Source organism: Haplochromis burtoni, unplaced genomic scaffold (assembly GCF_018398535.1).
Source record: "Haplochromis burtoni strain Fernald_Lab_line unplaced genomic scaffold, NCSU_Asbu1 Contig_105, whole genome shotgun sequence".
NCBI classification, from domain to species: Eukaryota; Metazoa; Chordata; class Actinopteri; order Cichliformes; family Cichlidae; genus Haplochromis; species Haplochromis burtoni.
Genome location: NW_024582466.1, coordinates 1746305 through 1758818, shown reverse-complemented (window position 1 = coordinate 1758818; position 12514 = coordinate 1746305). Strand labels below are relative to the sequence as shown.

Below are 12514 nucleotides of genomic sequence, written 5' to 3'. Positions count from 1 at the left end.
ACAGAAGAAAGCTGTCAGAACGATGTACAAGATAATAAAGAGTTATTCAAATACTATAAAATTACAAATATAATATAAAATACATTAATATATAAATACAAAATAAAATAATAGCCCCCAGTCACAGATTATGAACCCAGGAATGCTGGAGAATAGAGCAACATTTCTAACCTGGATTAAAAAGCAGGAATATTTGGAACGTGGCTGCCTGGTTCTGCCTGAGGTTACATCCTGTTAAAAGGGAGTTTTTCCTTCCTGCTGTCTCCAACTGCTTGCTCATAAGGTTCGTCTAATTATTGAGGTTTTTTGTGTTATTGTAAGGTGAGAGTTGATCCCAAGATCTTGGATTTCGAGATCAATAATGCAAAGGTGAATAAGAGCGTTAACGTAGGAGGTTTTCCACTGAGGGCTTTAAAAACCATTAATTCTGAAATTAACAGTAAAGCAGTGAAGCCACTCGCTTCCTTTTAATTTGAAAGAATAAACAAAGAGGAAGTATTCGTGGTAACTGTAATGCAGGACTTTAGCATCTTCGTTTTTTTGTTTTCTGTGATAATAATAAAAAGTTTAAACTCTGTGACGTCAGGAAAGTTCTGCACAGATTAAAAACACTAAAAATTCATATCTCCAAAAGTTGAATCTGTTCATCTGGACGTAGCGTTTTGTGGGAGAACGCTACGTCCAGATGAACAGATTCAACTTTTGGAGATTTACTTTCCTGGATGATTGAGATGCATCAAGACACTAAAAATTCATAGTTATTTCAGCCAACATGCATTTTCATCCTCTCATCTTCAGCACTTAGTTTTAGCCCCACACATCTCAGCACCAACCCATTAAACTTCCCCATCACCTCCCACTTTAAACACCCCCCGAACTCTTTCCTCCTTCCACTTCCTGGTACTGAACGAGAGCGTCTAAAAATTCCCCAGTTCCTTCGTTTTTACCTTTTACTATCGGCTGATTAAGGCAATAACGGAGACAAGAGCATCCAAGCATCATGAAAAGCGACAGAAGCTGGAGTTTGGTTTGCGTTCACTGTATCGTGCATGCTGGCGGCGTTAGCTGTAGGATGACGAGGCCGCCCTCCCACCTTGCTCTTCGCCTCGTGCACTTTAACCCCCCCTGCAGGCTGACTCTCACACAGCAGGTTTGCACTAACTTGTGGAAACAGTGAAACCTGTTTCAAAGCAAAGCTGTTTGTTGCTTTGTGTGGTAGATGTCGAGTCTGTCGTCCCCTCCAGTCTTCATCCTTTAGATGTCGTCCAGTCGGCTGCTGATTTTTTTTCTGTAAATGTTTCTGTATTTAATTTTTCTACTTCTGATGTTTTACGCTTGTAAAAGTGATTTCACTTCTCTCGAGAGCTGAATCTCAGGGATCTGACAGGTTCTCTCCTTCCACCTTCCTCCTCTGCCTCTGATCCTGGACTGCACACAAACACACTCATAAACACACTCCTGCTGCCATCTTTAATCCCGACTGACCGACTGTGAGTGTCTGAGTGCGTATGTGTGTGTAACACCGTCGAGCCGTCACTCGGTCGCCATTGCCATCAGTCGGCCTGTGAATGCTTGAATGTTGAACTTCGATGTCTTTCAGGTTAAAGACCATAACGGTGGTTTTTATATGGCAGAGCCAGACTTCCAGAGAGCCTTTTAACATCTTAAGTTTAGTCCAGAAACCTTTGATTTTGCAGAGGGCGCGAGGCTATTTCAGCACAGCTTTGGAAACTCTAATATGAGCGTCCACCACAGGAACAGGAAATAAGGAAAATCATTGGAGGTCCTCCTTAAAAGCAGCAAATCCCTTCGCTGCTGGTTGGCTTTACCAGTGTCATCATCAGTACATCACAAATAAAACTCAGATATTTCAATAATGGACCCTCAGAGTACCAGGCTTACAAGAACACATGAAAGATAAAGTCGATTCACCTGTTTAGTTGATACTAGAAATAAAATCATGCAGACCACCTTCATGATCTTCACTGTGTGTGTGTAGTTGCATGTGTACGTTATTATGCTCAGTGAAAGTAAAACACTGTTCACCTCCCGCCTGTAAAGCGATGACACATCAAACCTCTGATGATGCAGTTTGCAGGTCTAAGCTGGAGTTCTCGTCTTTACGCTTGAATGCCGTGTTCGTTTTTTAACAGGCAGATTTTTTTTTTATTCGGTCGTCATTCTCTGCCTCTGAGAATTTTTATTAGCATCATGTGCAGCACGTCGTTCAGCTCAGTGTGGGCATTAACATCCCAATGAGTAATCTAAATCACGCAGCATTGTGTTAATGATCTTGTGGTGTTGACAGATCATCTCAGGCATTCTCTTGGCTGAAGTTTGTTCTGTTTTTGGCGTCTTCTTCCTGTCACAGGATGGAGCCCATCGGAGAGCCTCCACATGAACTTTTATTTTATTTAACCCTCATTCTCCATCCTAACTGTGCCAATGTATTTATATTAGCCTCGCCATAATCGTGTACGCTGTGCACACCACGGAGATGAGGTGAAGTGTATATTACACAAATGTCAGCAGGATAGCCGTGTTTTAGATGTATCTGCACTGAGTGGAAATTACATTTATAGTGTTTAGCGGTGACTGTGGAGCTAGCTACAGCATTTTGTCATTGGCTGTGACTTCAGGAAAATACTTAATTTTTCATACAAGATAAAAAATTAGGCAGCAATGTCTAAAAAAACAACCTAGCTAGCTGTTAGCTAGTTAGCGAGCTAACACTGGCTATTTGCTGAAGACATATCATCGGTCATTTACACACAGTATAATTGGTCATTTGGTTTAAAAACTGTGCAGCCTAACTTTGCTAACACTAACACAGTTTGTTGGTATTTAGGTTTTCATCTCCATGCTGTACCTATCATGTTTACATATCAGCTAGCCAGCTGACCTGCTAACTTTTGACTAAGATCTCAGTCACACAGGGCAAGAAACTGGTCAACAACCACTGGTTGCTATGGAAAAGTGTGTTTTACCTGACAGGTTAGCAAGTAGTTGCTGGCTGTTGCTAGATGAAAATCAAAAAGAAGGACAGGATTTTTAAATACAACACTGACGGCAGTTATTTGGTTTAATATTATACTGTAGGTACAGATTTATTTTTTCATTCAGACACAAAACATGAACAGATTTGTCTAACTTTTGTTACGTGTAGTTTGTATATTCTGCCCGACTGATGGTTCTTGTTTGTGGCGTTCCAAAAGTGTTTTGCCAGCAGAGAATTTGCAGAGTGCCCTCTGGTGAATAAACTGTGCAGTATGGTTGAATTCTTTCCATGTGTCTTTTTGTTTATTGGTCGTTATAAATACCTGATACCAGTAACACAGCAAATAGTTACTAGCCAAGGCAACTTTATTTATAAGCGCTTGGAAAAAAGGTAACCGCTGACCGAAGTGCTGAACATAGGAATAAAAATACAGCTGATAATATCGTCATCAGGGGTTGTTCATCAGGTTTCCTACCTCCAGGTGAATTGAGAACCCACCCATTTAGGACTCAGTCATTTATTGCCTCTCTAATTCTCGTTCCTCGTTGTTGTGCTTGTGGGAAGTCTCGTTCTGGTATTTGAACACAACATGAAGCTTAACATCATCAAACATCTGGAGAAATGGCATTGTGGAAGTGATTCTCGTGATTCTAACTGACACTGTGATGGTGTTTGTTGTTGGATGTGTGTACCTGATGTAGCTGTGACTCACCCACAATGTGTTGGTATGTTGTAATGACATATCAGTGAGTTTTTGTTAGATACCTGCTCCTGTTTCATGACCCATTGGATCATTGTGACTGTGTCTTGGTTTCTGACAGAGGTCCTCACTCCTCATTTGCTTCAGCTGTCCAGAGAAGCAGCATTTGGTCACTTTGTTGCCTGAGTTTGTAGGTGCCTCATTGCTGCTTCTGTCTCACGCTTCTGGCATTAAACAGCCGCATTATAAGATATTAAACACCACAAAGAGGAAGCACTCAGCCTCAAGGAAAAAAGACCACTCCGTCAGTGTTTTTCACTCACTGTCTATTCACTTTTCGTTAAAACTTTCAGACATACTGAGCTATCTCTGTGGACGTCTCACTGAAATAATGGCATTCACAACTGAGTGCGTGATGCTGCCTGTACATTAAACATAACACAGTGAGGGAGCTGACTGAAAACAAAGTTTTGGAGAAGCTTACTGTTTACCCGACAACAGGTTCAAATCTGATTGGCTCAGCTGATGATGTCAGTTTGTTGACAGAACAGACGATGGGTCTGAAACCGGGCGAAGTGACTGAATCTGCCTGTCTGTTGGTCATGTGACAACAAAATTGATGTGGCTGCTGCGATTTTGTGCAATGTTTAACGTGTTGAAGTAACACAGGATGTGACTGTGGAGTTCACCTGGTCACAATCACCTGTTACCCTCATTTAGCTGAACTTCAGATAAAACCATCAGATTCTGTGTTAGTTCGACACACCTGCTCGTGGGTAAAAGTCTTGGAGGATTTTTGGTGACGGCTGCCAAAGTTTTCCTTCAATAATCTTTCTTTTTGACCCTTCAGCGGACAATGACGATGAAGTGAGCACAGAGCGCAACATGGCCACCGTGTCACCCATTCCTAAAATAGTCACCACGCCCATCAAAGATGACTACAGCAGGGATGAGAAGGAAGACCACGCAGACGAGTGGGGTAAGACTTCTGTCGACCAATCAGACGACAGACCATGGCGTTGCCAGATTTCCACAAAATAACAAAATTTAAATTTCATCCCTCCAAACTCCAAATGTTGACATTTTCACCCTTTAAAAAAGGGAAACATATCCACGGATTAGAGGTCGGAAATATTTCAGGTTCAATATAAATAAATATAAATAACTATTCTGACCATTTATAAAATCTAAGAGTCCCCAGAACCTGACGAACACTGGTTTTAGTTTATTTTTGTTAGCCTCCTCCACGGTGCTCCATTGGGTCTTTTTCCGAAACAGAAATCCACTAAAAATCTGTTTTTTGGTAATTAGAAAGAAACTGATTATCATTAAAAGTGACTCAGTTTTTAAAATGAAATTGTTCTTGTTTCCTTCAGATTTGGTGCCAAAGCAGGAGCAGAAACCCCCAGTCCAGGAGTCGACGCCCACCAAGCCCGTGCAGAGCGTCGCCCCGCAGGCCCGCGACTCCTCCGCTGTCTCTGCGTGCGAGTCTGGCACAGACAGCCTGGTTGATCTGTGGGGCGGCAGCTCCGCCCCTCCAGCCAACGTCGCCCAGTCCTCCCAGTCCTCCCAGTCCTCCAATCTGGTGGACCTAATGGGAGATGTCCTCCATGACAACCTCCCGCCCAGCACCGCTGCCGCCAGCGGCCGGCCTCAGCCGCTCCTCAGCTTTGACGACATGATGGACGGGACTTTCTGCTCGGGTACTGGCGCCGAAGACGACCCGTCCAGTTTGGTGGACGTGACGGGCTCTGATCAGATGACCCTCAGCTACCAGCATGCACTGCAGCATGCATCTGGGGAGGGCCAGGAGCTGGATGACGGACAGCTGCTGATGACCAATGGGGAGGCTCTGCTGAAAGAAGGCACTCAGGTGAGCCAGGTGATGCTCCTGGTGCTCTCCAGAAACAAAAGATCAGATTCTCGGTTGATTGGTCGTCGTTTCGCTAATCTTCTATCTCTCTGTTGGTGTTTCAGGCGAGCGAGGGCTACTTCAGCCAATCACAGGAGGAGGAATTCGGGACAACAGAGGAGTCCTCGGCTAAACCCGCACCGGTCTTTTATAACAAGCCACCAGGTGAGACGATCAGCTGAAATAAAGCTGCTTTTGGACACGTCCTTATTGCCTCAGCATGTTAGATTTGGTAGATTTTAACACCCTTAGTGAAAACAACCATAAAGGGATTTGTTTTCTACTGAGACTCAGCTAGTTTGGAAAACACATTTTTCCCTCGAAACACGAGGTTGCCAACCAGTCTCAAAGTCTGAGTGACTCTTTGAGTCTTGACAGGATGGATATCCTGAGACTTCACAGCCTTTTTGGGCTTGATTGGTCAGTGAATTGAGCTCCTTTTCTAATTGGTCGGTTTGGCAGGAGAATCACTAACATTTCTTTTTGCTTAAAGCACCAAAAACTCATATCAGGCTAAAATAAGCCTCCCAGTTTTGCTAAACACAAGTTTGATGTGTGTGTAAACATCCGCGTGTGTGTGTTTACTCAGAGATTGACATCACGTGCTGGGACACGGACCCCGTGGTTGACGATGAAGATGACTAACCGGCCTATATGACACCCACACCACCGCCACCGGACCAAGAGGAAGTAGGAAGTGTGCTTCATGAAGAAACAGAATTTTTTTCTAAAAAATAAAAAGAAACAAACAAAAAAAGTAATAATAACAAGTCTTGCATCAAAACTACTTCTGTATTATCTTTTAGAATCAGTAGCCACAGAAAAAAGACAGGGTTGTTGACGGTTTGGAACGATTTTCTTTTCTGTGTTTATTTTATTTATTTGCTGTTTTCTTTCTTTCTTTTTTTTTTTCTTTTTTTTTTTTGCTATGCAGATGTATTAGCTGGGAGTGGGGGGATTTTTTTGTTTGTGTACATGATAATTACACGTAGCGCACTGCTGCATTTTAGAGACAATGAAGCCTGGCGTGTGGCCGACACGCTTAGTCTGTAGTACTTCAATAACACCCTATAAAACTAATACAGCCAATCAATACAGCTGCCATGTATAGCTTCACTCTGTTCTCTTCTTACCTCGTTTTCACCACCCTCCTTCTTCCCTTCCTTCCTGAAAATATTCACCTCTGCAAGTCAGTTAATCTTGTATTTAGAGCTCACTTTACAGAAACAAGGTGAAATATTTTATTTATTCTGGTGTTTCTCAGCTGCAATCTGTTCTCAAAGTCAAACTGTGGCTCCTTTTTGACCTTTTTCCACACCTTTTGTATGATTTTACTGAATGAATTCAAGATTAAATGGCTTGTGAATCTGATTGCTTTTTTCAGTGCACTTTTCTTCTTTCGTGACCTTGTTGAAGATCTACAGCTCGACTATCAGCCGTCCCCTCTGATTCCATAAAGCTTTGTATTTTTATCTCACTTCTATATTTACACAGCAAAAAAACCGAGCAGTTTTTGCAGCTAATCTAGAGAAATTTACTGTTGCTATTTTTCCAGGTTTTTTAGGAGCGTTTGGCTTTAAGGTGTGAATTTGTATGATTTTCATTCTCTAGAATATTCTCCCAAAATCTTAAAAATGAGACGTTTTTAGGTGTAAGAGAAGTCGGGATGGATGCTTTAATTCATTTTTGTAAAAAAAACAGTATCAACAGTGAGCAGTGCTAGCTAACATTAGCTGAAGAGTCAAGGAGTCGTGTATTTTCAATCAATAATCAAATTGCACAACAAAGTTTCACTTGAGGATGGAAAAAATAAACACTGATGGTGACTTAAGATAGGATTTTAGTATAAAAAAGTTAGCAAGGAAGTAGCTAACTAACTGTTACTGCTACTTTAACAAACAAAAAAAGTCTAGTTTATTTTAAAAAATTCTAGCGAAACATTAATGTGACTGAAGTTGAGCCAAAACTAGAGATAACATAATGGTTTGGGGCTCTAGCTTGCCTGCTAATAATTCCCTGCTGCAGGCTAATGACGTTAGAAGAACACTATTTTCAGTTGATAGTTCAAATAAACATTGAGGACAGAGTAGCCTAAGAAATAAGAAATACCTGGCCTACCTTTAAATTTTTATTTAGCTAACATTTCTATCTAACTGTGGTAATGGTTTGTGTAGCATATCTAAGTTATAGCTTGCTTGCTAACGCTACTATTAGCTAAATGACATTTGAGTGCAAATGCTAGATAGCTTAGCATACATTATTTGATGGATTCCTTTTTTTCAGCATCAGCGATAGCAGTGCTTGCTAACCTTAGCCAAATAAGTAGACTTATTTAATATTGGTAATTGGTAATCAAATCATCGGCTCCCAGCACAACTGTAATTTGAAATTAGAACAAAAAAGAAAGACAAAAAATACATACTGAATTTGACCATTTTAGTAGCAAAGTAAGAAAAAAAAGGTTCTTCAGCTAACAGTTCGGTGGCCAGTAAGTTAGTAGGTATCCTAATATTGCTATTAGTAAAAATAAAGTCTGTTTAATTTAGTTGTACTTGTCAGGCCAAATGTTAATGTGACCACAGTCAGCCCAAAATCGGATATAAATGAGACTTTTTAGGGTTCAAAAATGACTCACAGCCAGCTCTTAATGACTAATGTTAGCTAAGGCTAGGTAAAAAGCACTAGATTGTAAATGCATTATTATTATTGGATTGATTCCTTACTTTTAATTAATTTTAACCGTAATATTAAAATTGATTTCAGGCAGTTAGGTGTTACAGGACCTCAAGGGCAATCACAGGAGGGCCAAATTAAACAGCTGATTAATTTGGCTCAACAAGCACAGATTATGTCACCTTCTTATTGAGAGTACAGATAATTATAATAATATAATAATTATACACACCCGACCTGACCTTGTTTGATTAGCGAATGAATGGAGCAAAGCCCGCAAGTCAGTCCAGACAGACTCAAACATAATATGACTTACGCTCCTCAGTCATAAACACTTCCTCCATGCGCTGAGCTAAAGCTCCAAAATTTTACATCACTGCCTGCTGCTTTAAATAAACAAATAAATAAAAGGTTACGCTAACTCACTGCACTCTCTTGTGGTACAAAGTGGTATTACACAAAAGTGCAGCGCAGTCCTGGTTCACCTTCAGTTGATATCTCTTGAACACAGTGGATAGATGTTTTGGAAATGAAGCCAGCGCAGTAGTTTATTCTCATTCTGAACAAGATTCAGGATTTGTGTGGAAACCTTCGTGATGTCTGGAGCAGCTTAAATCCCTGAAGATGACTTTGAGACGTTCTCTAACCCATGTCTACTGCCCTTCTGCTTTTCTTCTGTGCCATTTCATGCAGTATGGTAATGTCTTTGGTTGTTGTTTTTTTTTATTATTGATGTGTTGTTTTGGAAGCTGTTTGGAGTCTGAGACGGGGCACGCTGAGACCGGAGGCGTGTGTGTTTTTAATACCTGTTAAAAAAGTGTGCTAGAGTTGATTTTCAGGACCTTTTTGGATATTAGCACTGACAGTGTTAGTCCTTTTGCTGTACATCCCTGTAGGAAATAAAAACTCAGAGGCAATAAGAACAACTCTGTGTGTGTGTATGTTGACCTGTCGTGAAGCAGCTGACTTCAGGACGTCTTAATGTTCAGGTTAAAGTGGGCTGAAAGTTTTTGATATTCAACAAGGTGCTGAAACCATTCCTGAGACTTTGTCCATCACTCATCTGTTTCTGAATTACACAATTACCTTTCTTTTTCAAATTCAGGAGTTTGTCGTGTGTTTATGAATCCTTTCTGAAACTTTATGAAGATAGACGTGTACTTCACGCACTTCCTGCTCTTCCTGATGTAACCTGTGAAAGTCAGAGGGTCAATGTTCCAATAAGAGTTATAATACAACACAAATATTTGAGCTTATTTGTGAATCATTAATTGATACAGGATGTGTGGGAACTTCACTTTCTAATTTGAATCTAAATATTTTTAGTTTGGAATCATTAAAAGTGCAGCTTTAGATGTCAGAGTATGTCCTTCTGACCATATTTGGGTTAGGGTTAGCACTCATCTACACTCTGACTTGCAGGTCATATATCCATCACTAGATGGCAGTGCTGCACTTCTTTTACCCTGCTGGGCCTCCTCTGGGGCCCCTGAACTAAGAGGATGTTTGTCCTCCTCTTGTCTTCCTCGCTCTGTTTCATTCGGTTTGAGGTGAGATCCCATCACGTCTGCAGCTGCTCGCCTTCTGCTGATGTTTGCAGCAGATGTTTTAAGTCCACCCGTCCCGAAACATGACGTCAGACTGTTCTTCTTGTCTCGAGAGTCTCACAGCAACAAGCTCGCTCTGTTCAATCTTATTGCTGATGTCCGGCAGACATTAAAACACTGAAATGTGAGCTCAATTATAACAGACTGTTTAATAAAATTTCAGGGAGAAGTAGAAATGGATGTTCTTTTTAAAAATATGATCAGTGTGAGGAAATATAAGACGAACTAAATGAGTGTTTTATTTTTCAGCAGAATAAGAGTCTCTAATGCTTCGACCTCGTGACTTCACTGCTGCAGAGTGAGGAAACGCTCAGCTGCACACAAACACTGAAGGGCGACGTTTGCAGGAGTCACAGGTCATCATTTCCTCAGTTTAAAACATTTCTGTTGTTCCTACAGAGGAAACCTGTCTGTCCAGCATTAGCAGTAGCAGTGCTTGCTAACATTAGCCAAAAGAGTGCAGTTATTACATATTGGTAATCAATAATCAAATCAGCCCAACTCAAATTTCTTATCAGGACAAAAAAGAAAGACATCAAATAGATACTGGTTTTGATCATTTTAGTAAAAACAAAGCAAAGTTATGGTTATTAAGCTAACTGTTATGTTTGCAGCTAGTATTAGCAGGTATGCTAATACGAGGCCCTGGATGTGTCCTCCTTGTTCTGGGCTAACATCTGATGATTTTCACAAAAACAGTAAACCACATTTAAATTTGTGTGACGATGTTTGACAGGAAAAATCACGTTTTAGCTTTTTGGTTTGGATCTGGGGAGGAGGGTGGGTCACCATCAGCTGGTAAAGCCAGTTGGTGAACAACTTCCTCTAATCGTGTATTAATCGATGGGAATGAGTTTTGATTACGCTCTGATGGCAACTCTTTGAGTGGCAACAAAACCTGTGAGGCTGCAGAAATAATTGATGTGGTTTCCAGGTTTCATTTAGGAGAGCAGCAGCTCCACTGTTCAAAAATGTGAAACTTTTATCTTTCAAAGACACAAAACAGCAGAGCGGCTACGTGGGACTGCTCCCCACTCTGTGGAGGTAAATCTCATCGTCCTCAGTCCAGCACACGATGTCCTCAGTCTCATCATCTCCTTTTGTCAGATGAAGCTTTTCTGTTTTTTGGAGTTTGCCTGTCTCCAGTTAATTGCTTTGTGTAGATAAATACAACTGCCAATAATTTTTCACTACCAGTCTTTTTCTCCCACAGTGCTGTCTGTAAATAGCTCTTTTTGTACAACCCACAGACCAAAACGAAAGGAAATCGTTGGTTTGTTATCACAGCAGACAAAGACAAGCAGGCACAAACAGACATTTGGTGTGTTCAATGGAATAGTGACTATTGTCTAAGTAAAACAAGTAAATCTGTAATTGTAGCTGTTGCTCAGAAAGCTGGAAATTAAATTCAGAGCACAGAAAATGAGATCTTTATTAGCGAACAGGAAGGAAGCTCTTCGGAGTACAAAACAGTCGGAGAGATAAATGATAACATGGAAAAATGTCAGTAACAGGGTGTCTCTGACACCGAATAGATGGAAGGGAACGCTTCAACATGATGAAGTTGGAAGACACAAATCTTCACAGGTGTTTCTCTGCCTGCTCGTAATGAGATGAATTAAACCAGCAGTTTAGCTCTGCGTTTGCGTGGAGTCAAATATACCAAAGATATTTGCAGGATGAGCAACATCACCCAAGACAACAAGAAGTGCGGGGAGGAAGTCATAGCATATCGTAAATATGATAAATCCAGAATTTTTAGCCTTTTATTTACATAAAAGCAAATAAAGAAGAAGCAGCTGTCTCCATGCAGAGTCTCAGGCATCTATTACTCCCTTGATCTGTAGCCCCTCCTGATATTTGGCAGTATCGTCCATAATGAGGGTGATGATATCTCCCCCCCTGCCCTGACATCCTCCCTCCCCCTTTGCCAGACCTACTGGCTGGGTCTCACTTGTGTTGCCTTGATATCTCTCTTGTTAGTGTCGGGATACAGACGTCTCACAGGCAGGAATCGAACATGCAACTGCCAGTCCAAAGGCGTGTAGCGTTACCACTACGCTATCCAGCAGCTTACAGAGGACAAACATTGAACTTATTTTACCCACAGGTGGACCTAATATGGACCAGCAGTCAGGTTTGTTGAGACATTCGGGCCACGGTAACTACTGTACATGTGAAACAACATCTTCTGGGTTAAAACTCATCACGGTCAGCCATGTCTTCGTGAAATCCCAGCGTCGGAGTGAAAACGCAGACATGTTCAACTGCAGAAAGTTCTCCAAGTGTACAACGTGAGGAAAAACCAAGACGTGCAAACCAAAAAGGATCCCTTCACATAAAACACAGAACTGAATACAGCTGAATAAAAGTAGTGAAACATAGAGCTGCTGAAGTGTTTCCACATCTCAGAGGTTCCAACAAACTTTCACATTTTTGCAATAGAGAATTTAAACACATGTTTAGTTACAGTACTGCTCAAACATCTTGAGCCTCATTTCTTCAGCCTCCACATTGGCACCAGGTGTGGGAAGCTTTTAGATCTGACAGCTGCTTCCAGCTTTGAAGCTGCGATGTAACAGTGGGCGTGGCGAGCAAGACGACGCCGGCAGATGCTCCAATGA

The 12514-nt window shown here is 41.2% G+C and overlaps 1 protein-coding gene across 5 annotated transcripts in view; it reads left to right on the top strand.

Moving 5' to 3' along the window:
* Positions 1-9206, top strand: part of dbn1 (drebrin 1) — a 118401-nt gene extending 109195 nt beyond the window's left edge. For 4 of the 5 annotated variants that reach the window (XM_014335351.2, XM_014335350.2, XM_042223208.1 and 1 more), the window contains 4 exons: positions 4549-4677; positions 5075-5580; positions 5676-5775; positions 6200-9206. In XM_014335351.2, the coding sequence (XP_014190837.1) occupies positions 4549-4677; positions 5075-5580; positions 5676-5775; positions 6200-6255 (791 nt within the window). In that variant the 3' untranslated portion in view covers positions 6256-9206. The remainder of the gene's footprint in view (positions 1-4548; positions 4678-5074; positions 5581-5675; positions 5776-6199) is intronic. The other variant, XM_014335352.2, reaches the window with a different exon arrangement.
* The last annotated feature ends 3308 nt before the right edge of the window (positions 9207-12514 follow it).